The sequence below is a fragment of the Varroa destructor genome, unplaced genomic scaffold, assembly GCF_002443255.2.
Source record: "Varroa destructor unplaced genomic scaffold, Vdes_3.0 BEIS01000003.1, whole genome shotgun sequence".
Lineage (NCBI taxonomy): Eukaryota > Metazoa > Arthropoda > Arachnida > Mesostigmata > Varroidae > Varroa > Varroa destructor.
Genome location: NW_019211456.1, coordinates 36,260,125 through 36,286,103, shown reverse-complemented (window position 1 = coordinate 36,286,103; position 25,979 = coordinate 36,260,125). Strand labels below are relative to the sequence as shown.

At 39.2% G+C, this 25,979-nt stretch overlaps 2 protein-coding genes across 5 annotated transcripts; one reads left to right on the top strand and one right to left on the bottom strand.

Moving 5' to 3' along the window:
- Positions 1 to 144: 144 nt before the first annotated feature.
- Positions 145 to 4,359, bottom strand: RnrS (ribonucleoside-diphosphate reductase subunit M2). Of its 2 annotated transcripts, none has more exons than XM_086982227.1 (3): positions 4,216 to 4,359; positions 1,617 to 1,953; positions 145 to 1,279 (listed from the first exon to the last, which is right to left on the bottom strand). In XM_086982227.1, exons 2-3 carry the CDS (start codon positions 1,886 to 1,888, stop codon positions 553 to 555), a joined length of 999 nt encoding a protein of 332 aa, XP_086838353.1. In that variant the 5' UTR covers positions 1,889 to 1,953; positions 4,216 to 4,359; the 3' UTR covers positions 145 to 552. The 2 variants fall into 2 exon arrangements, with proteins under 2 accessions (XP_086838353.1, XP_022653434.1); XM_022797699.2 differs by lacking the exon at positions 4,216 to 4,359 and adding an exon at positions 3,645 to 4,039.
- A 7,453-nt stretch (positions 4,360 to 11,812) lies between these two features.
- On the top strand, positions 11,813 to 25,973 carry LOC111248341 (uncharacterized). 3 transcript variants are annotated; one of them, XM_022800522.2, is made up of 14 exons: positions 11,813 to 12,166; positions 16,889 to 17,125; positions 17,512 to 17,589; positions 17,877 to 18,005; positions 18,505 to 18,653; positions 19,851 to 20,165; positions 20,680 to 20,985; positions 21,301 to 21,481; positions 21,651 to 21,838; positions 21,999 to 22,126; positions 22,408 to 22,577; positions 22,701 to 22,927; positions 23,249 to 23,818; positions 24,072 to 25,973. In XM_022800522.2, the coding sequence occupies exons 1-14, from the start codon at positions 12,139 to 12,141 to the stop codon at positions 24,132 to 24,134; spliced, it is 2,769 nt and encodes a 922-aa protein (XP_022656257.1). In that variant the 5' UTR covers positions 11,813 to 12,138; the 3' UTR covers positions 24,135 to 25,973. The 3 variants fall into 3 exon arrangements, with proteins under 3 accessions (XP_022656257.1, XP_086838345.1, XP_022656256.1); XM_086982219.1 differs by lacking the exon at positions 11,813 to 12,166 and adding an exon at positions 12,257 to 12,335; XM_022800521.2 differs by lacking the exon at positions 11,813 to 12,166 and adding an exon at positions 12,453 to 13,413.
- The last annotated feature ends 6 nt before the right edge of the window (positions 25,974 to 25,979 follow it).

Sequence of the window (25,979 nt, the reverse complement as noted above, 5' to 3'; positions counted from 1 at the left end):
AAGCTATTGCATTGACTTAGATGCACATATGCATCCAACGTTTTTATTCTAGGCCTTAAAAAAATGCGACAAAGTTCGCGAGCAGGCTACCACTACTTTTTAGTTTAGTTAATACATATTATAGAAATAAATCCTTCAATCAGCTATTATACTTCCATTAAAAAGAAAATATGTATTTATTTGTATGCCAGAAATATATACATCAGAGCACGCGTTTGACACTGATATTTATCGTTTACCCGCTCCAAGTAATACAGTAGACAAATAAACACTCTTCCATAACAACCACATTGTAGCAAACCTTTCAGTTAGTCAATAAGGTTGCCAGAATTCCAAAATACGTTTTTTGTGAAGCAATAAATACAAACCTAAGTTGCCGAACTTCTTGAAAATTACTTTGTGCATTAGCTATTTAAAAGGAACGAGCACGCATTTAGTTATGCCGGATGACACAGTTTTTGCTTAAAATGAGTGACAACCAATCGAATATCGACTATTATTCTGGAATATCAATGCACGAATCAACAAAAAATAGCATATGCTTTTCGCTATTTAAAAATCGGCGTCTAGTGTGAATACCTGGTCATCTTTGTTAGCCATAACACCCGCTTTCTGGTATTCACCAACGCGTTTTTCAAAGAAATTCGTTTTGCCTTCGAGGGAAATTTGCTCCATAAAGTCGAACGGATTCGTGGACTTCCATAGCTTCTGGCAGTTGAGCTCGATGAGCAGACGATCAGCAACGAACTCAATGTATCTCTTCATCAGATCGCAGTTCATACCCAACATAGCGACAGGTAATGCTTCAGTGAGAAATTCTTGTTCGATGGCAACAGCGTCCTTAATGATTTGATAGATTCGCGCTTCGCTTGGTTTGTTGATCAGGTGTTTGAACATCAGACAGGCGAAGTCTGTGTGCATACCTTCGTCACGTGAGATGAGCTCATTGCTGAAGGTGAGGCCAGGCATGATACCTCGCTTTTTCAGCCAGAAAATAGCGGCAAACGCCCCGCTGAAAAAAATGCCTTCGACTGCAGCGAATGCCACAACACGCTCACCGTACGCAGCCTCCTCGTTAGCGATCCACTCTAAGGCCCAATCAGCCTTCTTCTTAATGCATGGCATTGTCTCAATTGCGCGGAAGAGTCGATCACGTTCCGTGGACTCGGTGATGTATGTGTTTAGCAGAAGAGAATACATTTCTGAATGAATATTTTCCATCATTATCTGAAAACCGTAGAAACAACGCGCCTCGGGCACTTGTACTTCTTGGGAAAACCTACAAGTAGAAGGCAGGAAAGAGGTTAGTCAAAGGTGAGGCACTGGATACGTTGTACGTGTTGCGTATTAATTCTATTTCTGGATTTTCCATTGCAACTACCAGTAATTAATACTGGCAAGTCGAAGCTCACAATTCTGCTCCGTTGGAAACAAGTGCGGGCCAAATCTATCAATGTGGGCTATTTTTACGTAATATCAAGTGACACTGTAGCGCTTGCTTTTAATACGTAACAAGTAATTCAGTAGAACTGCATCATACTTTACCTGACGTAAGTCACAATTAGCTTTTACGATAAAATACACAGACTCATAGCGAAATTGATAAGCTTACCTACCTCTCAACAAGATTCTCGTTCACAATGCCATCAGAAGCAGCAAAAAACGCAAGAATGTGTTTGATGAATTCTCGCTCCTGAGGTTTCATTCGGTTCTTCCAGTCAGACATGTCCTTGCCCAAATCGACCTCCTCAGCGGTCCAAAAAGAGGCCTGTGCCTTTTTGTACATTTGCCAAATGTCGGAATATTCAATGGGAAAAAGCACAAAACGATTGGGGTTCTCCCGGAGCAACGGTTCCGAATCGTTGTAATTCTTTTTGTTGCGCGCCATCCCAAAGACTGCATCTTTTTTGTCCTTGGCCGCTACAGTTGATTCGATTTTATTGATACTATCGCCTGTCAAAATGTAACATACATGCCTTCATAGACTGTTCTAAATGCTAGGGTGAAAGAGAGCCAGCGGAGTAACCGCCCCCATGCTAATTATGTGATCAAAAACGCAAAACAAGATACTAAAAATAAACGTTTTGAATTTTACGTTCGGTAATATTTGTTGATCATTTTACATTTAAGTAACATTTACGTTTAAATAGTAGAATGAATAGATTGGGATAAAATCTATAGTCATATATTCTTTGTCGATATATTCTCAGTGGGCTTTTCTTGCCTGCTGTTATCGGCCTTTACAGCCCACCATGAAATAGACATCAAGTTAGTACCATAAAAAAATACAGAGTAGAAATTAGGGCCGCAGCAGTAAACACCGGAACTGTACCGCAGAAATCTTCGAAGAAATATCTCCAGCTCGACAAATACGCAAATTCTTTAGTCCAATTGCCCTCATGCATTCTGACAGAATACTAATATTACCATGTTAAAATGCAAAGTCCGTTACAAAAATTCACTATCTAGCTGGTTTGATTGCAGTGGTTAATCATGGTTGTATCAGCTGTCTTTACGCGGTATCAGTACATTGATGTGATGTCGACTCTAGCCGTTGGAATGGGTTTTATTTCCGGTCGTAGGACAAGAACTTAGTAAAAATGCGTTTCTCGCGCTTTTACTAAGTTTTTGTCATTACGAACAGAATGAAGATACCGGTTACATGTTTAGCGTGTACATCTACAATGACACACTTTCTTTGTACCAGGATGCGTAAATAAAACGAAGCTTCTCTAGTCCTGCTAAAAACTGATGAGACATTAAGTAATACGCGTGTGTTACTGAAACTGGAGAGTTCGATCCTTTCTTCCTTATGGAGCATAGCAAAAACCATATTATAAACTATTATAGTTGTCATTAGGAGTAATTTTACGTAAATACAGGGTTATTAAAGCTTTCTTTATTAATTATTCTTTATTATTATTATTCTTTATTAATTTCTTTATTAAATACAGGCTTTCTTTAAAATAAAATGTAAATACGAAAAGTTATTAAAGCTGATATATAACATGGCAATTATTACTAGTAGTTCCATATATAAGGGAAATATCTTTTGACATTTTTGCGAAACGTATGCTGATAAGGATTATAGTTTTTTTTGGCTTTTTGACAAAACGAACGAAAAAGGGATCTGCGTTTAAAAAAAAATTCATTTCTAACATTTTGCTGAAACGATCAATTGAGTTTTGGATGAGTAGCCTGCGTGGTAAGTGAGATAAATTAGCAAAACAAAAATATAGGAGTAAGTTATAGGATTAGCGAATCAAGATGAACCTGTTCTTCATTTTGCCGGAACAGTTATTCCTGTTTCGCATGAAAAATTCGGACTGTGGTCTGATTTATGGTAGAACTGAAGACATCACAAGTTGTTTAGCTGCTGAGCCCGCTTTTTTACATTTACAACCAAGAATTAGCGAACCATCTTTGCCTATATTGGAACAAACGTTTCCTTTCGTTGATTAAGCAACAACGGGACTTCCTCATTCAAATATACATTAAATTCATAAATTAATATAACGATTTGTCAATATTTGTACATTTAAATAAGCAACTCGCAAAAGCTTAGTTTTGCTGTCCATCGTATGCAACATATTAACTTTGGAAATGCGAACATTAACGAAAATGAATAGCAAAAAAAAACTCACCATAGTTCTTTCCAAGTGGCTTATTCTCATCTGTAATGATGTTCATATTCTTTTCTCCAAAGATCGACATACTGCCACTTGCATTAAAATACTAAGTGTTCCCTGGGTCGGATAAAAACTGCTACAACTGTACTTCGTAGAAGCGACGTAGAATCTCTAAGACGCGTTTTCGAGGTACAGCGTGGTATAGAACGGTGTCTTTCACTGTGGAGCAGACGCCTTTCTATAGTTTTTGGCGCCACTGAGAGGAGGGTTGGGAAAGCGACTACACGGACTGGTACTAAGGAAATGTGCGCCGAATTAGCGCTCGATTCTATTCATACGTCATAGCCATGGGTTACTCAAGCGCGCTAGGTTAGAATGATATTTTTGTCAATGAAACATTTTCTATCAGTGTATCACATAGAAATCAAGCACGATTCCTCCATGAATCCTGTAAAAAGATGTTTCATAAATAGCTAGCCTAGAGAATGCGCGTAAAAACAGTTATACAAAAAAACCAAAAGTTTATTTGTCTCGTATTTGCCAAACCACATAAGTTCCAATGAAGAATTTTAAGATTCACGTTTACCTTTATGAATAGTTCGAGTTGAGACTCATTGAGCCTTTAGTAAGAACGGGGAGGCGTCCGTTATATCACTATAGTGGTGGCGGGAGAATAAGAAGCCAACGATCTTCAAACGGACTCGCCCAATCAGGCCCGATCTACTGAAATGATAATACTCGTAGAAGGATACTAAAATCGTATGCAATGTAATATTATAATTTATTTGATTAGCAACAGAATTTAAGTAAACATTTAAGATTGTTATTGAAGCGTATTAATATTTTTTTCGACGAACTCATTTGCAGGTTTTGCGTCAAGCCTAGTTGGCAATTGATTTAACAAAGCTGATTCGGTAAAGTCACCCATACTCACACATAAATTATAGCTCTAATACCCCCTGCTGTGGCCCGCATCCTAACCCACTTCCCCGGGGATTGCGTTTTCTTTTTCGTCGCTCTGTTTCTCACTGATCGGTTTTATTATAAATTACCCCTAGACCATATGTATTCGGAGTAAGGTGGCACGATAGCGTGCGACGTAGAGACAACGTTTACAAACGATATCAGTGCGCCAACGGTTGTTACGTCGCAGTTATCGTGCTCCAGTTGTTTCGACAGTTATCCCATTGCTTCATAAGCCCATTTTTTATTATAATCCAGGTAGTCTATTTTTTCATGTTGCCTTAATGCAGATTTCATCAGCCTGTTCTGATATGAATGAATTTGGTCCGTGTGACGCTTCGTCTATTGCTTTGTCTTAGTGAATCAATGCATTATTTACGCAAATGCCTTTCTACTCTGTTCCCATGGTTAGTTGCATCCAGTGTAACCCAGAGCGCCACTACAATACCTTGTTGGCCCCGGTTTCCTGTTGGAATGCTCCCTACTGTTTATTGCAATTAGCTATTTTTCAGTCTCAATTGCCCCGTTCTCTCATTGCAATTAATTGATTACCGCGCAGCATGTACCCGACTAGCTAAAGTAATAACTGACCTTGACTTTTAAACTGAAGTAGCATACAAACGTTTGGCTTCGGCCTGTCATCAACATTTTATTCGACCCAAATTCTGGTATGGCTGGAGACCTGTTGGCTTGGAATCATTCCGTTGTTTTGCCAAGCTGTGATCAACTTTGGCGGATATCGAAAAATGGCATTCTAAATTTCTTGCAAGCAGAAAGTACTGCACGGAAGTATGACCACTGCCAAAAATAGGTATTCAATTTTTTGGCAAATTAACGGCGCAAGACAGCTAATAACAGAACTATACTGGCACACAAAATCAGATCAAAGGACCGACCCGGCATAAAACATTTCAAGAGAAACTCTACAGATACAGGGTTGCAATTACATAACTAACGGAAAACCACGATAAATCTCAACCAACAAGTCAGTATTCATTGAAATACTTGCAGATTTTATACAGGTTTATAGCATTTGTCAGATAAATGTCGTCAGATATTTGTATATTCGCTCAAATCAATCCATCCGGCGCTTAAGCACTCACGTTATTTCAGTTACGTTTACATTCAATTCAAGTAGTCCACCTATTTCAAATCCATGTAAAAACAAGAACTCGTCGTCCAGTTTGTTGGAGCAAGGACGTTTTTATGCTAAATGAGCGCAACCTTGCCATGATCCATGCATACTTAACTACTTACCTTGATAGCAAGTGTTCCGAGTAATTTTAGTAAGATCTTAGTTCATTCTCCATTGCAACCGCATGCGCCATTTGGCTGTAGATCTTAGAGCGGCACGAGAGCGCCTGTTCTATGATTATGATAGTCATGTTTAAAGCTGCTGGCATGTTTGAATTTCCCATGAATTGCACAAAAATCAGAATGCTGCTGCTTACCGTTTCAAAGCAGAACAATACAAGTGCCTAGGGAGATGTTGAGAGGTATTGCGTTTTCTGTCATTAGTAAAACTACCAGTGTTCAGACTGCTATGATGGGGCCATTTACAGTCCAGTCTGCAAAGTCTTCTTCATTTGTTTTGAATAAAATTTTTTCATTTGAATGAAAATATTGAATTTGACGGATACAAACAAGAAGGGCCAACAACGCTTGAAATTGGCCCAGTGATCCTCGCTAACTTGAAAACGAATTCAGTTAATATCAGTGGTTTTTGCACTTATAAAAATATCTTTTTCAGAGTAACTTTAGCCAGATAGGAAATAGTACCAAAACTGTGTACAACAGACCAAACAATCACAAAAATTTACTCAGTCGGCGATACTTCTACCAGAGAAGTATCTTTAGTTTAATCCACTAGGCCAACTTTTTTAGTTCAGCATTTCTTTACCAGGCTAAATAGAAGTCAAGACGTGAAAACTAGCTTCGACAGAGTTCTGTTATCAAGATGGCCTCGGTAAACTCTGCTATGGCTAATCGCTCGAATATAATTCTCTTTGCTCTTAATATCCTGGAAGTTCTAAGATGATATGACCGAATTAATACTGTTCACGTCGGGCGACGAATCGTACCATACGCGTACCAAATGTGCTTAGGGTGACAATGTAAATTTCAAACCTGAAAATAATCCCCGGGCCTCGCCTGCAACTTGCAAGTCACGGCCGTTCGCTTGCAGCGTTCATAGCAGAATGCCACTGGCGTCAACCACTCCTAATAAGGGCTGCGCTTGTAAACCAAACGGCTTACAGGTGAGCAAGTCGATCCGACAATTATGTGGTGATCGAGATATCAGCAAACTCTCTGTCTGAGGTGATCTTTGTTTCTGCCACCAAGGAGAAGACGAACCCGACATTTGACCTGTAATGGAATCAATGGCCGGGAGCTGTTAGACTCATAATTAATCGAAGGTGATAATGAGGTGCGATAAACAAATGGCAAAGAATTTTTACCCATCATTGTTTACTGCAAGTTTCCTTGTCATAAGTGACTAAAACCCTACCTGCTTTGGTAAAATAAGTCACTGCAGATTAACATCTTGGTTATTGGCATATGGTACAATTTCTGGTGTTTTAGTAGGAGGGTCCTACCTAAGATGCACATAGGATTCAACAATCTAAAAATTATTCCTGGGAAGGAATAATCCAATGTTCAAACGTTTATGTGAGAGTCAAGTGAAATGTTGTTTCTTACCACTTTTCAATAGTATAAAAAAAACTGCATATATAGACTGCCTGGCAGGCTTCTTTACACTAATTGCAATGAATAGCAGAGGCTACGGGATTATGCTCCAAACGGGATGCTGTTAGATTCGAGAGCCCTGTCTTGTGTCTTTTATGATTCGGTCATGTGGCTGTTTTTCTTGGGTTTTGTCCAACAGTGATGCTCTGTCGTGGAGTTGAGCGAATAAGGCTAGCTTCGTTTTAGTGGCAATGTGTCGTATAAACTTGTTGAATAAAACGGCGTCGAAGCCTGAGAACGTTGAGTTTTTTTTGTGGCAACTGGTTGTCTCGGCCAGCTAAATAAAAGTGTAATATATAATCTATTCCTCTATTTAAAAGTGACACGGTAGAAAACGACAAGAGATGGTAGTTATATAACAGAACATGGTTTGATTCTATTTTGTGTAACTTCTCGGTTCGATGTCTTTTCGTTAAGTGACCTTGTACAGAGCCATGGAACATTTATATTTCAACCCATGGACAACTAAGAGAACACTAGCCGTCTGATTTTTACATACACTAGTTGCGTGACAGACAGATATCAGCAGCGACAGCTCATACATTATATTAACTACGTGACTTTAATTGACATATTGACCGTGATCTCTAAATGCGAGATTTAGTGGAGCCGGTCAAAAGCCGACTTTGGTACTTTCACGAAAGCCGTCTTCGGTATTACATGCATTATGGACACATGCGTATACTCTGTCACTTCTGTTGTTACAATCATTGCTATGTAGGTTTCTACGATCACTAGCGGCCAGACTCTTAAAAAGCCTCGACACAACGTCAAACAGCAGTGATCCAATGGTGCTTCTATTCGTTCCCACCAGTAACAATATCAGTCCAAAAATAACAATGAAATTCACAATAGCCTTTGTTTGTCTTTCCTTTTTCTGATTGGAAAGCAGAAATGATGGAGGTTGATAATTCAAGACCCAAGTTGCAGTCCATCCATTAAATGCAGCTTGTTATTCATTGACTGTGAGACAATCCGTTTGTATATTCAACATGTTCGTTTCATACCGTATAAAGTGTTATACGCTCTGCCAAACGACAAATATAATGAACGCAAACAGCGAGCAATCGTCGCCATATTCTTATCATTATTATATTCTATTACATACAGTGGAACAGATTGTTGACCCGATAGAATCTTAGAATTAATTAGTCTACTTTTGACGTGGGTCAACTAATCCATAACTGGGTGTTTTACTTGTAAGCTGCAGGCGTCTGCCTATAAAACAACTACAGTTTGACTTGGCTATTGAATACGTACTTACACATTTTACTTATAGACTGTGAATTCGATACGCATATGTGTGTGTGTCTGTGTAATTGTGCTGGAATATTTTCTTAGCTAAAGGGTCAGTTATCTGAGGGCTTGGGTCACGATAAGTCTTATTATATAATTGAATATTCGGGTGTGCTCGATCACAATTTGGCGCTTGCCTGTTTGCTCGTAAGTTCACACATTGGCAAATAAATCATTTAAAACAAATGCGGGAAGACTAGCGTGCAGTAAAGTTAGGTTAATGTGCAATTGTCAACAATCCTCCCGTTTTCCACCTAAGCTATACGGTTTCTTGAACGTTAAATTAAACGTTAGATCCTTTTCGAACATGCTCTAATCAAAATTCATACTAAAGGATTCATAATCCGGTCTAATCAGTAGCTACTGTATCCGTAAGGTAAACTTTTTTATGCATGGAAGTATTTTTGGCTTACACGGTATTTCCATAATCTGTTGTAAGTCGATTAGCGTCTGGTTAAATCGTAAAAGAGGTAATAAATACAGAAACAATAAAAGATGAAAATGATGGCTTAATTTTTATTTTGGTTGTTTTCGTTACTCACGAGAACAGTTTATGAACGTGTCGAATGGCCAGTTGTTGTGAATTCTACGGTATCACATTGGTGTTTTTATGATCCGCTGCTGACTAACATGTTTATGCGCAGCAATCAAGAACAAAGTGACAGCAAACAAAATTTAAGGAAAACGTCTAACGTCTCGTCTCTTCGACTCTGATGGTCTGAAATGGAGATACTGAGTTAATGAGCTTACTATAGAGATAGTAAACCGAAACGTATTTTACTGTTGATTTGCTCTGAACACCACAAAATCGTCCAATCAAGCAAGGTTGTTGTGACCTGTTTAAACTTTCTAGCTAGTTCGTTCGCGCAGCCCGATTTACTACATCGTGATACCTCATTATCAACTCGCCAATAAATGAATTAACTGAAAGGTCAGCAGCTATGGCAAGTACAAATGCGCCAGCGTTCTCAGTCAACCAGGGTACCAACGAGGGCCATTAAAAGAATTTATGCCCCCTGTACTACTGCTGAGTAATTCCGGAACGGCGATTTTATAAGTGACACAGATGTGGTATAACTTTAAAAATTAAAGCAATTAGATTACCTGTTTAAAACAACTTTTCGTTTCGATTCAATTGGCCCAAAAAAACATGAGAATACACAGTGTATTAACCTTCTCTGTGTTGAAGATATGAACTTCGATATTTTAGCGAGGCCGTCATAACGCACATGATATATGTAAAGTTCTTTTAAATCATCGGAAATTTGACGAACACCATGAAGTTTGTTGTAGAAGCTTTTGAGTATGGTTCGTTCGAAGCTTGGGAAGTGAATGATTCATTTTCGAATCAGAGGTCAAGATCGAGCTTAGCGGTAAAGTACGTCACGGAAATATGATAGAGTTTTCGTAAATTTCTTATATATTCACGTCTTAGTTGCGATTTCAGTTAGGGTCTTCTCTTTCTTCATAGCGGGTATTGTAAGGCGCGGGCCTAAATAACAGAGAAGTACGGACGAAAACGATCTGCAAAAAATCTTAGTTAGTCACTGATGTGTTCGAGTATTTTATTGTGGTGAAAGATAGGTCTAGTTTGGAGACTTCAGAGTTCTAGCTTCTTGCGTTGGACACATTTGCACAATATTTTCGAAATTATTTAAAACTTTTGGATTGAATGGTCAGTGAGAAATGGTAGTCAAGTCATACAATAAAATTAACGGGCAACTTCAAAGCTACCATTGTGTGAACTACGTAGAACATTTAATTATCCACCTGAATCATGACATGCCGCTGTAAAATTATTATTACCGCACTAGTTATCCAAAGAGGAAGATAATATATAATCTAGAAGCATCCTAAAAAAGGCGTATGGTCTAGGCCTTTTAGATGGAATAGCGAAGCCGCAAAAACGGCTTCCTTTAAGCTTTAAAGTCAGTATTCATGTTTTCAGCGCTTTATTTATTTCCGGCGTCTAAAGTGAGGCCCTAGAGCTATATCAGCTGACTAAAATCGGATCAGAAGAGATTACTACTTACTGTATTTCGCAGCCCTTTGCTATTCGCTTGCGAAAAGTCACAAGACGATTGGCATTAAGTATTCAGCATTCTTCCAGTTTTTTCCGCATTGTCATTTACTGCACTTCGAAAACGTGACCTTCGGGACGACACGGCACATGTATGAGAACGCATCTCCGTTTATCCGACCCAGCTGCTCAAATTGCAGTACGGGATTAAAGTATGACATATAATTAAAAGCGTTATTGACATTACGGAACGTTGTGGGATAATCGTGCAGTCTGCACGATTAGCCCTTGAAGCTGTTGGTTTGAGAGGATTGCTACTAGATAGAGTTTCTAGGCTTGTAAACAGACTTACTCATTTTTCTCTATGTGGTTTTGCCTGCCTTGCAAATGTAAGGCTCCCATTAATTGATTCACTACTCGTTCATGCCTTGAAAATAAACGGGAAGAATGAACAGTTATATTGCAATGATAAGCAATACATGATTTGTCTGTCATCACAGTCACAATCGGACAAGATAGGTATACGTCATGAAGATCTCTACGTTCAGTGTTGAGCCCATACAGCGTTTCCACTGTAAGTCTAATTAACGCATTACTCATTCCTCAATAGAATGTATTTAGCAGGACGCCGTATGGTGTTTCTACCACATGCAAGTGATCCTTCTGGGTTCTGCTGAGTCTTCAACTAACTATAATTAAAAATAACAGAGAGCAGGAGAGAGAGAGGGTACAGCTTCACTTAATATTACCATTCGCATACGCACAATGTTAGTAATTTAATGTAATTTTGAAACCTCTTCTTTATTTCACTAAGATAGCTAACTATACAGGCTCACATAAAAGTTATATAAGTTTGTTGTTTGAGTACACTGTTTGTTATCTCGTTTTTAGACAAAAATGTAGTTAGATAGATATGCGTCGGTCTCTCAGAGTAGATCTGATGACTATTTTTTTTTTCTTTTTTTTACAAAAACAGTAACGCTGTAAGCGGACTCATTTAGTGTTAATTTAATAATTTATTCACTTGTAGAAACCCAGACAGCGGACAATTCAATTCGCCTTCGGACAACATCTTACCTCCGTCTTCCTCTTTTGGTAAACCCATACAATCAGTGTTTCTAATGGCTCCGCCCCGTCCAGGAGCAGCCCTCGCCACAAAATGGCGACACCCAGCAACCCGACGGTAAGAACCACCGTGTTTACTCCGTTCGAAACAACACAGTGAGCAGTGTGCATTGAGATCGAAACACCCATAACTTGAGTTTTCCTAGAATAGAAGGTGCTGTAGTGCGAAGCAGCAAGTAGCCTATTTGAACATTCAGTGTGCGTGTGACACTTGGCGTAATGTCAAAATGAGTTTTCCAAACAGTCGTTTTAATGACGTGTAATGACAATGCCTTCCACTGGTTTAACGTAAACCACCTCTCAAGGAGGTAATTAGAACATCCTGGAGAAGGAACAATCGCTTAGGATCTCTAAAATATGCCTCGTCCGCGCACACCGATTGAGGGTAAGTGGCAAGCCTTTTCTCTTTATTTCGAAGATAATCTGTCTGTCAAATCATCGAACTGCCTGGACACCGTAGTTGCTGTCGGCAGGTGGAAACAAAACCAGAATGGCATTCGATAGTCTCGTTCCCAGGCGTCGGACAACATCAACAGCTGACTGTCTAATTGACCGTAAGTTACTCTGTATAGGCGGGTGATGTCGCCTAGACGAGACGTTGCGTATCAAATCGCTATGATACGTACTTATGAACAGGTATATGTGTCACATATATTTTTCCCAGAACATAAAACGAAGGATACTTCTACAACGAATAGGACGCAAGGCGGCCGCGACAGTTATAACAAACGGTGGTGGTGGCGGGGCCGCGTCAAGTGATTTGTCAGACCCATCGACATCGGCGAACTATCCAGGATTGTGAACACTTGGAGAGCGCCAAAGGAGTCTTTTGCGAGTGGCAGAGCTGAGAGTTTAGTTATGGCTGAGTTAATCTCAAGAATCGTTGAGGCGTAGCTAAATTCTCTGCATAAGCGGCCGCTGCTGCCGACACCATCAGCGCGCTGATCTTGAATAGCTGATATTTGCCTATTCAGCCTGCCTGTAACTTGATTGTATGCGTCGTGGCGTTTGTGTGTCGCCACGGCTTGCGTAGACGGCGACTCTCTACGCGCGTTTATCAGAGAGTTCTTTTGCACAGATTCGTCTTACGACACTGGCGATATGGCTGCTGCGGTTCCTCTTGTCGATGGCTGGTCCCACTTAGTCAGCATTCGTGGTACTGCCGAGGCTACTATGAAGCAGGGGCTTGGGGATCAACGGGGGATGTTATATAGAGAGTGTCGTGAGGGTTGTTATGATTTATGCCCTCGAAGAAGGCGGAGCCTGCGGCCGCTCCTGCTGCCGTCGCTGTCCAAAGCGTGCTTACTCGGCATCGTGCTTCCCAGGCGCTTCGTCGTCGAGACGAGGATGACATGAAATATTGCCAGATTCGCCATAACCGTTGGAATGGCTGGCAGGCGCCGGGTGCCTTCTTTGCAAACAAGACCCACACAACGTACAGGCCCAAACGGGCGCCCTACGGACACACAGACGAATATACCGACTGGCATATACGCATTGACACAGCAAAAGCTGGAGGACCTCGTAGCATCGGCTAGTGAAGCTGTGCACCCGGCGCGTACGGTAGCGCGCTGTCGCTAATGTCGATCTACTGTTATACCCTATACGCTCGGAGGATTCTGAGGCACGACGGTAAGATGCAGGGTCGTGTCGTCGTCATCGTTGTTGGTTGATTAAGAGCGCAGTATAGACTTCAAGGGAACCTTTTCTTATTTGCTGGCTACCGGTTTTAGTAGCAGGCACATTGAAGGATAGCATAAAAGGTGGGGTAAAATTAAGAACCGTTCTCTCTCGCGATATGAGTGATGTGAGTGCTGCCATATTGAAGCTCAGGCTATTACTATTGCTTTAACAGCAGCCATGAGGCGTCTAGATCCTCTATCACGTCCTACTTCGATCGAAGTGTACTCCATGATGAGCTTTCTTTCCATTGAGGGGGCCTACAAGTTGCTTAAATGACTATGACTATGACAGCTTCCGTGAGACAACTGTAGTAGCTGGAGAACTAAACTTATTCCATCGAGTCTTACAATCAATCTATGACGATATGGCATTGTAACTTGGACCCATATGGCACCACCACAGGCATAATACATGATAGATATGTTTCACATAGGAAGTAGATGGTGGCTACAGGTCGAGCAGATTTTCAATGCGCAATCCGGGCGGCGCCAAATGCACGTTATATTTGAGGACGCCGGAAAAATCGTCAAGAAAATTAACGCAGATCAAAATAGCCTTGTTCGACCACAAAATTATATAATATTTAGTTTTGCTGAGTTTTTTAAACAACAGATGATATATTGTGCTAATAAACTGTAAGAGATTACACCCCGTCGACATAGATGGATGAGTTGCATTACGGCAAAGTATTTCGAAAAGGCAAATTTATCGTGACGTGTATGCCGCGCTTGCTGAGCAATGACTTCTAGTGGCATTTTGGCTTCCTGTATCTAATGATTACTTTGCACTAAACTAGCACATGATTTAAAGGGTTTTTCTAATCTGGATCAACTATTTCTTATCACTGCAAAATATCCTAGAGCAAAGCCAAATACTTAAGACATAAAACTGCCTTCGGTTTTTATTAGTCTTGAAACAGTTTTTCCCATGTCTCAGTTTTCAAATAGTTCGGTAGGCGTAGTCCCATATTCTAGATGTATAGGTGTAGCTAAGTAGAGGCCAGGGAAAACACCTTTGCTTCGACTTATTAGGATTCGAGGCCTTTTATAATCGTTCCATCAAAATGTATGCTGCATTCTAAGTACTCGCCATTCCTATACATACAACAAAAAAGGAAATCGTTGAGACTTCTTTGAAGCACTGTCCTTTACGATATAGAATGTCTGATCAGGTCTCTTGTACGCTAGCCGGTAGTCATATGCTCATAGATATGATTTAACGCCTGTCAGACAGGACCAGCCAGTTGTCTTCGCATATCATTGAAAGCTGGGGAATTTCGTGTGGGGTGCGACGGGGAAACCGTACTTCTTTATTGTGCACATTTGTGCTACTCTCTGACTGCGAACGGAATTATAAGAGCTCCTAGATAGTCTGTAGCTAACGCACTGATGGTAAATAATGGTTGCTTAAGGTTTTACGGGAGAGAGGCGAAATATAAAAGCTTCTTATATGCACTGATTAGAGATGATTATACCGTCTTAAAATACAACGCTTACAAGGATTACGTATCTTATTGTACATGTATGTATGTTATTGTGGAAGAGCAATCTAATACCACTTGAATATCTACTTCTTTCTACTTATTCTTTCTTAGACGACTTTTAAAGATCGGCTTCGATAGCATTATTTGGATATTCAGAATGTCCAATGGATATTAGGAGATACAATAGTGTAAGAAAAAGATCAAATGTAAAATATCATTATTACAGATCTTCCACAAGGGCGTAGCAGGGTACCAAAGCATTACTAGTAACACAAGCTAAGAACAATCTGCTCCTTCATTCAGCATAGAATATGTGCTTCCACTATGTAGATTTGCAGAGGAATTCAATAGAATATACATAGTCCAACCAATAGATCAAGATAGGTGTGCGATTAGCTAGATGAAATACTGGTAAACGAAGATATAAAAGTTATCGAGCTATTTGAAATGTCCGAGAAACCATTACTGAAATTTCGAAGGGGCCGCACGACTTTCAACAAGATGTTTTTGGAGTAGCTAAAACTTTAGTTTAATACTGTTCGTGGACGCTAACGTCTCCTTTGAAAGCAGGCTATTTATAGCCGTTACGATTTTGTTTTCGTTTCATCGAGGACTTGAACCTGCAACCGTCGGCTTTTGACGTTACAGTCTCTGCTGGCAGTACGTCATTTTATTGTAATTTAATTGTAATTAAAAAAGATATGTTGTTAGTGTCAGTGCATCGTTTTGAATTGTTCAAAGTGCCTTTCTCTGAATCGAGGTGTAAACAGGTCGTAAAATGGACAGAAAATCCTTTTGTCGGCGTTTTTGACGTTGTGCGTGAGGATTTCGTGCCAGGCTTATCAGGTGGCTAACTTAATTAACAATGTGCCCAGTTTGCTTTATAATTAGGGTTATCCAGGCACTTAAGGTTTTGTTTCTATAATAAAAGTGATATGTTCTTATAATATTGATTCACGTTTTAGTTCCATCTAAGCAAAATAACCCACATAACACACCTTTTATCGTGCAAATTTTACAAAAAACTTAAACATTTTTACAAAATTTTACATTAGAACAATTTATTGGGACATTAGGACAAAAAATTACAGAATTTTAAATTTTAGTGTCCCTACTGCCCACAAAATGCGCAATGAAAATCCACAAAGTAAATAGTTTCCATAACCACATAGAACTAACAAAAATAGGTCCGATCTTGGGTCTATTTGAAGAATTTAAATATACTGATCTTATCTCATGATAATAGACTGTATACTACACTCTGGCGATATTTCAATGAATGATCTAATTCAAAGTATAGGTCTCCCCAATATGATCATAAATTTGCGTTCGTTGTTTTCTATAGCTGCTAGATACGAAGGAGGCTAATAATGCAGTAAGTGCTGCAATTTCACGACAATTTGAACCTCAGCGCTTCAGTTTTACTTTTAGATAGACCCCTGACTTTATAAGCGCTTCTATCGCTTTACTACGCCACTATTTTGGTAATAATAACGCAAACAAAATAACCTCAAAAACCTGAGCAAAACGTCGACCAGTGACAGAGTCTTCTATATGAGTACTTTAGCATCTTTTATAGCAAATAGTATAATATCCGAAATCTAAGCCTGGCCTATATCATTTTAAATGGAAACTTATATATTTATTGGCTTTAGACTCATCTTCTCAAATGATTTGTTTTATACTTTATATATATAACAGAGAGAAGTTTAAGATTATTCATTAAGGTACTTTTCTTTACAATTAAAATTTTTTGTCCATCTTGTAAGCCGTCCGTTTTATGAGCCCTTAGCTAAATAATCGATGGATGCAATTTTAGTTAAATGCGGATGGAATTTTAATTAAAACTCGCAGCGCAAATAAAACCACTCAATAATGATATCCGCTAACCAAGACAAGTTTATATCAAATAAATTGATCATGTAACCTTGATTTTTGCAGGTGAGCTTAATACTCCTTTGAATACTCCGGTGGTAGATTACGGCGATGGCGAAGATGAAGATGACACCGGCACGGCAACCTTCGACGCTTCCGATGATCCTGCAATTCATAACAGCGAGGTGGCGCGCAAAGATGCTGAACAGCGATATTCTGCTCCAGAGTCGAACCACGCTGAATCAACCAGTCAACAGATTAGGGCATCCACGACAGGGACAGATCCGACCACCGCTAACGCAGGTAATATGCGATTTCCTGATCAGCTGTGTTCATCCGCGGTGCGGCTCGAGGTACTTTCGAACTAGAATCCCTTGCAATAAAGGCATATAGCTAATTCATGTTTCCTTTTTTATAAACAGGGGTCCTACATATAACAGAGCAACTTGCGAACTCTGAACTTGTGAAATCATAAGCATTTCCATTTGGTGTCCTGAGCTGACAAATTATTGTACATGAGAGTCCGTTGGTGGTTGTTTTAACGATATAAAAATCCGTAGGACGTTTTAGTTATTGTTTGCTTTGCGCATTACTTTGGCTAATAAACAACAATGAAGTAAAAAGGACTTTAAAGATACATGGCATTCTATGGAACGTTTTCATATGAATCGTTGTTGTTTTTCATCTAGCAAGAGCACCGGAAATTCATTTTATCGAGATGGACCCACCCGCGGAGAAGCCCACATGCTTTGAAGATAGCGGAAAAGGTGAGTCGCCGAAAGCTTTATTTAAACCCTGTGGACTTTGTCATATACAGACTCTACTTGTAAAAAACCGAGGTTTAAGTTAGATTAACCCAGGTCAAATTCTAGTTAAAGCGTTATTGAGTGGCATAGACTAAGAACTGGCAGTCTGTTGAGTACTATTTTATTTAATTGTCTTGCTATCTAGGATTTGTTCGCAGTTTTTTGAACGCGAACGTATATAGTGACTACCAAAAAATGTTTGTTCTGTTCTAATGGGTATTTTATTGTGCGCTTGTTTGTTCACATAGAGTTAGAACTTGAAGATCTCATCGATGTTGTAACAGTTTTTCAATGTAAATTCTGCCGGTATAATTGTATAGAGAAAAGTCTCCTCGTTGCGCATATTAAATCCAATCACCAAGAAGACATTTCTAGAGGTAAGTGTGTAATGTTTTAGGCATATTTAGCGCCTTTTTTCGATAGAAATTGTGGGTGTTCGTTTTGAGTCGATACCCATTCTACCCCGAATCATCATATAAAATTACACTTGACTTTAGCGTGTCCATTCTACTAGTTCAAGCTTTGAACGCTTCCCGTAATTTAAACAGGTAAAGCTCGTGGAGTGACTATAGTTAACTTTGTAGTTTATTTTACCGTCATTACCACATTTGATAATCAAATAGGATACATTTAGAAATAACATTTAGTGTAAAACATCCATCTACGGTTTAGTAGATGTCAAGGTGGTACAGATGAAGATAAACGGTCGTAAAATCCTTTTTGAACTGCTCGCACTTTGAAATTAGTCTTATTGGTAGCTTTAACGACAAAGCTATCCGCGAGCGTTGCGGTACATTTGAAATTTCATCTTTTGTGAGTATCATGCACTGAATGATTTTTTTACGATACATACTCACCTTTCTTGGGCTTGTATAGCTAACAGAGAAGATTCAGCACCTGCCGAACGGGATTCCGCAGAAGTCTCTCGAGATCGCGATTCATCAACGAATTTCGCACCAAAGGAAGAGACTGAATTTGTGGAGCCGTCAACCGAAGCACGGGAGACTCATCGAGGGGATGAGCAGGCTAGTTGCTTCTGTTCCTTTACACATCTTTGTAACAATAGCGATGTCTTTTGAATCGAGTAATAATAATTGAATAATTTTCTTGATGGCCGCTATTCTTTGCCGTCTTTACGATGTCCACATGTGTTGAAGATCCTCAAAATCATTACAGTATGAGACAGTTGCGTGTTTTGATCCTATATCCTAGCCGCTACCTCAGTTTTTTTGGTTGCTACAAAACCGCTCTTGGGAAGAAACCCGAGGTCTTTTATCAGCTGTATAACTTGAGTCTAAGATAAATGATGAAACGTTTGGGGAATTCGATATTCTCAAAGCAAATGATCCAGCCAACATTATCATGTCATGACCTACCTTGGCGACAGCATTAGGAGATTAGAAGACATGTTGATTTATAAGAGCGGGGGATTTATTAAATTTAGACATTTCACTGCAGAGAGAAGCGGAGGGACAAATACAGCCATATCTGTAATTCTCGCTAGGGATTTTTTAAACGGGGAATTAATTTGTCTGTTGAAGGGAGCTGAGACACGCGCTGTCGAGTTAGGAAATCGAGTATTTATGAAGTGCATTCCAATGCTTTCTTTTTCGAATACACTAATACTTGTCGAGTCGCTGTTTCCGATCTCGCACATATTTGGTTGCATAGTGCATGCTATCCTATAGGCTATCTGTGAAAAGACATCAATGTGATATATTTACATAACTATCGACAGAATGGAACTTTTCTGGTTAAGATTGTTAATTTAAAAGCGCGTTCTGTGACGGACCAAATAGTGGAGCTATAATATTATTACCTAATGCATACACAGTTGGTTCTATGTATGTTCTCTATTAGCAGAACAGGCTCCGACGTACGTTTTCTAATAAACTAAAAGTAGCTGCTTCTAATATATAAAAAAGTTTGCTGCCTTTATTGGAAACAAAACTTACAATATCCATTTTGAAACGCCTGAGATGAAACGAAGTGGTCATTTAAACTAGTAAAACCCGCAATTCAAAAACAAGTGAAACTTTATAGCTTATAGGCGTTTAAGCTAACTAAAAATAAATAATCATGAACTAATTCTAGATTGTCAGTCTGTAAAAACGCTGACGGGTATGTAAACGCTAAAAGGCTGAAATAGACAGAATGCAGTTACCGATATAGCAGTTTTTTTGAACGCTTTCCATGGTACCTCTCATTTTAAATACATATAGGAATCATCGTGTGCCATGACTATCAGCTCAGTAGAGCACGTATCAAGAAGATACTGTGGGCAAAGCATCCCAGAAGAAGAAGAGCCCCCTGACCAACAAGAAGGCCCACAATCAATGCAAGAAGGCATTCAAGAAGATCCCGAAGACAATCAGTCCTACCAAGATCAACAACATTCGACTGATGTGGTTGACGCTGAAGACGGGACGTCCTCGGACTCCATCGATGAACCAGAAGAGACTCAAAGCGTATTCTTGTGCTCGCAGTGTAACACCACCTTTGAATTGTTTCAAGATTGTGAATTACACATGAAAACGGTTTGTCATTGAAAGAACTTTTTCGTTTCACGCAGATCCCATTCATTTTTATTTTCATGTAATTAGAATGCCTAGAGTCTCTAGCCTCTAAAGAGACTGCTAAGCCTTACTTTTCTCGACGTCAGGCAATCATGAAAAGCTAAAGTTAGCTGATCTTCAAAAATTTCATTTTCATACTATAATATTATACATTTTATTGTAGGAAGAAGATTGCCGCTGAACTAGCGGATAATGGATTGAAACCACAATAAAAATTGCTTGCAGTAGATTCTTGTGAGGTTGCGTCTTGGTATAAAGTTATTACGCCGAGTGAATAATCAGTTTCATGATTAGGCGAAAGGACAGCACTTTTTCGGTTCCTCTGAGACTAGCGTACAGATCTTCTTTAACAATGAGTCTTTAAAAAAAACAAATAAATTAGATTTAAGCCTCAACTTGGTCCGTTGATTCAATGGGACGAAAACCAACTTTTTTCATATGTATGCTTGTTTTTTGTTTGTGCACTATTTGGTAGTCTCATTACCCATTGTCTACTCCTGGTGTTTCTCCGCTGGACATCGAAACCGGTCAGACAACATTAGCTGTACCAGCTACGCCCACAGCCACTGTAACTAGCCCACATGGTGCAAATATCTTTGGTTTGTCCCACACGGCGAACGCCAACATCGATGGAACACCCGCAATTACTACTTACCACTTGGTGGATCCATCGGGCTGTGGAACTGGTGTCTCACAAACACTCTTCCACAGAGCACAAGGGGGATCGCCGTACATCTACGATTCCACTACAGCACCGTTGATAGTCCCTCCATTACCGCAAGTTAGTGAAATTAATACGAGATCAGGTTTTATCAAAAGAAATTCCTCCAAAGCTGCTATACAAACGATAATGTTCCTTGTGCATGGGCTAAGATTGAACAAAACACTTTCTACACCCCTCGATCGAGAATCGATACAAATTAGGGTATAGGTTATAAAACAAGTAGTTTTTTATTCGCGGCAGGTTGTTATGTATTTAGACGCTAAAACCGTTTCTAATCACTAGTAAAAATAATAGTGACAGTTATATGTCGTTGAGTCCAGTGCTTTGGTGCATGGTGTACATATCGTTACGGATGTCTGTGTGTAAACTCAGATGCCCCCCTTGGACACGATGGCGTCCCGACCCTATCGCTGTACGCAAAAGTTCTGCACTCAGAGATTTCGCAAGGTGGCAGCATTACAGTATCATCAGCAAAGCCATCTGGTTCACGCACTTCTCACTGAAGATGAGAAAGACCAAGAAGAAAATGAGTTCCAGAATCGCAATGATAAGGGTAACTAATAAAACAAATTATGAGCGCAACTTATTAGACAAAATGGCACGGAAACGCATATTGCATTTTTTTATGAACAACGAAGTTGAAATACGCGTTGAATATTCATGCAACTTGCATTTCTCGCCTTAACCTACGTTTGCTCTCGTAATACGTTTTCTTTTTATAGGGACCAATACAGATCCTCCTGCGGGGATTAATCAATTATATAAATGCCCCGAGTGTGGACTTCGCATCATCTCATGGAAGACGACCGTTCTCCATCTTTGGAAAGCCCACCAGATCGATTGCGATCTTTACACGTGTACTCTATGCGAGTATAAGACTACATCGTACTACAAACTGCTTAACCATAATGTCAGTCAATCCTGATATGAAGAAAATCTTAAGTGTGTTTTGAAATGTCTGGATCGCCTTCGTCCGTCATAGTATATTTATTTCGATATTCAAATTTCAGTATATATATATATATAAAATAGGTGATTAACATGGTGATGTTTGTTCTTCGGCATTTCAGCAAATCCACTCAAATCAACGAAATTACGTGTGCATGATTTGCGGAAAAGATTTTAAGCAAGTTGGCCAGCTGAGGAATCATATGGTGATTCATAAGGATAAAAACGCAGAAGAAGCCAAAAATCTCTGGTGGGTAATTTTAGGGATCCTGGTAATTTAGGAACTACGATTCGACTAAAGAAGTGTATGCTAATAGTTGAAATCTCGGCTAATGATATATGTTTATTAAGCTATATTTGTCCCAATAAAAGTTGTATACTCTAATGCTTGCAGTGCTTCTGTTGTAAGATGCAGACATTTACGGAGTTTAATACGATATTATACGGGCCGCGCTTATGGATTGACTTGCGCTCCAAAGGATCAAATATATGTATTTCTCTTTTTATCAGCCAATTATTTTATTCTTACAGGTACTCACCAAAAACATGTGATCTTTGTCAGCGGACGTTCTCGGATACAAAATGTTTGAAAAAACATATTGAGACGGTACACATGAAACTCAAAAAGTTCGAGTGCACCCTTTGCGGATATCAGGCTGCTAGACGAACCATGTTGAAAATCCATATGAGACAACATACTGGTAGGTTATTGTAACTAGCTAGATTACAAATGAAAGCAAACGCTTAGCACATTATTTTGCTTGTGAATAAAAATAAGTTCATATTTTTGGAAAAACTGTACTGTTCTATATGGTGCATTTTAGGTGAGAAGCCATACGTGTGCGATAGCGCAGGTTGCGGTTATCGAACATGCGACCATAATTCTCTGCGACGACACCGCATGAAACACTCAGGTGAAAGGCCCTACAAATGCCCTCACTGTGCGTACGCCTGCATACAAGCGGTATCATACAAACAGCATTTACTCAAGAAGCATCCTCAGCTGGAAAAGAATAACCTTTTCGAATGTGATCGGTGTAATTTTAAAACGGTATGTATAAAGAGGTGCGCAAACACATATGTTGGGTCATAGTGAACGTCGATGCTTTGTTAGGGTTGGCTGAATTTTGAAAAGTTGTATCTTAACTCCGCTGACATAATGTTTGGCACTTCCTCTATTAGTCTAAGCTGGCTAAACAATTTGATCATTTAAAAATAAATATTTTAAAATGTCAGTTTAATTTGACCACTTTTCGAACCATTATAGCCTACTAGACTGTTGAGTATGCAACACCTCGTAACGCTTGAGGCTGATAAAAAAAAAAATCGCCTTCACAGTTTGAATACTGTCTAACTGGTTAATCAATGATAGATAAATGAAGAAAAAATGACCGCTCATAAGGTCGACCATGATGAACGAGATCGTAAGAAGCAGCAGCAGCTGGAAGAAAACGCCAAAGAGGAAGAGATACGAAGAAAGATAGGGAAGCCCCTTCAAACCACTGCAGCCGTTTCGTCTATAAAGAACGCAATGACAACAAAAAAGCCATCGAATTCTGCATCGAGATGTAGCGCTAAAAGTTCGCCGACAGCATCTACAGTGACGATATCGACTACGTCCACGTCACCAAGCTGCATCAATAACTCAAATATCAGTACCTCGAAAGCCGTAACAACAACACCTTCACGAAATGCCAATACACAACAAGCGACGAGCCAGTCCTTACTACAACCACTACCGCAACTTCAACCCCAAAACCAAACGATTTTGCCTGTATCGCAAGGTGTTCATATTCCAGTGGGAAATATTATAGTGAATTCATTACCCATCGTAGTATCAATGGGAGCTACTTCATCCATTGTAAATAATGCTGGAGCTCACCAGCTAATATATACAACTCAACCACAAACAAGCGAACAACAGCAGCAAGCCACACAACAGGTAAGAAGACCACAGAAGTTAATGTACCAAATGGCATGTGCAACGAATTAATCCATTTATTCTAAATTTGCATGACAGGTTTGAAACCGCGACTGTCCAGGTTTGGCAGCGTGTAGTAGTATAGAGAGCTGCCGCCACACCGATGCTTAGCTCACAATGCGTGCCTAAACGAAATCGCACGAGGCGCTAACCTAAAGATTAAGATCGATCGGTGTGCTACTTTGTAACATGTCTGAGACTTCTGTGTGTAAAGTCGTTCCAGACTCCAGCCGTAACGATGATTGAGACGCTATCACAAGCACCGCACACTTCATGACGGCTAGCTGTTAAAGATAGCGGCCTGTCTTACTAGCAGTTTTTGTCCTTTAACGCCGGCCTATTAGTAACCTCTGGATACTGGAGAAGGAAGGCCAACAGGAGCGCATATCTAAATATCACGTCAATTCCACTTAAGCAGTAAGGAAGCCTACCTAATACCAGAAAACGTGTCAAACGCAACGAGTAACGATAATTGTAACAATGTATTATATATATACCTTTATATCCGTAAATATGACCTCAATAATCTTAACTTGTATAGAAGGGTGTGGTATAGGTTGTTGATTGAAGAACTTTCTGTACGTTTTACATACCATTCCATCGGACGGACATGAAGTTCGAGAACATGACGTCTTAGAACGGTCTCAAAAGCGAGTGAGCAGTACATGTTTGACATATCTTGATAGCTTGTCAAAACCTGCCATATTGATGCATTTGCACGAAATATTTTTGTAATCTTGTTTTGCAAAACAATTTAGATTATACATAATCGACATATGAAGTTGTAGATGCTTGGCCGTAAGTACATATTTTAAACACTTTCTGTTGCATGTTGAAGCGTGTATAACTTAAGGTTTGAACGATGGACTATGCGCTTTAGTTACCCAACGTTTGATCGTCAAGACAACCACGACGACGTACAAACTCAATTTTCTTTTTTGTTTGGGAAAACTAGAAAATAGGTAACAAGGCATATTTTCCTTTACCATCATATGCCCAACACGTGTGATATGGGCTCATGACAAGTAACTAAAAACGAAGTACATTTTCTATTGCGCTTCTCTTTCTTTCGCAGTATTTTGAAGACTTACGTGCTATTTAATATGATCTCATAAGATATGCTCCATACAATCGGGCAACAACTACTGGCCACTGCAGAGATCCATATTTCTATTCCTGAGCGTAGGGTTTTGCTGTCGCCTATGTAATTTATATGCCTCTCTCTTCGTCATGTTCAACATCATGCTAATGTTCTACAGGATTTTCTTGTCATTGAAATCACCATGAAAATGCCTACATCTTAGCTTTCTGCTTACTGTGTTACAGTTAACTGCATTACGAAATTGTCAAAAAAAGCGATAAAAGCGAGGTAAAAAATAACACTACGATGACGGGCATTCAGTCGTTGTTTGAATGAAACATAACGAATTCAGCTGTAAAACTAGTCAATTATATGCATATAAATACCCACAGGTGATACGCGAAGATGTATATATGTCTATATATATATATATATATACAATAATGTCTTTTTACTGATAAAAACAAAATCAACTATTAATCAACACAGTATGTTTTAGAACACGTTTGATAAGATGTTTGTGTATACAGAATAATATATGTTTTTAGTCATTAAAACAAATAACTACTCTCTTGCCGTAAAATCAGCAAACTTGAAAATTAACTGCCGCAACTTAGAACAGTCCCTTAAGCTGTCGGGCTAAACCGAATTGTTATTAATAAGACCCAATCTTGTTTCACTCAAGTTTTCGCTCTAAAATATTAAAGAATTTGAAGATAATTTAAATTTAGTAATAATGATTTAATTGCACGTTTTTAATGTAGGGATATGGATGAAAAATTTCGAATAAGGAGATGGTAGCAATAATAAGGCAAACAACAAATACTATTCTGAAGAATTATTCATAGAGAAGTTACTATTGTTAAAAAGATGTGTATCTGAGCGAAAATTACCGTAAACCTGTCACGCTGGTGAACCCTTTTACAACCACCTCTATTGGAAATTAAAAATGTCTGTATGCCGGTTATAGCAGATTCGTGGCCAAATAAACAAACAATTTTGTTAACAGACTAACAAATACCAGTTGAAAACGCAGTTCGC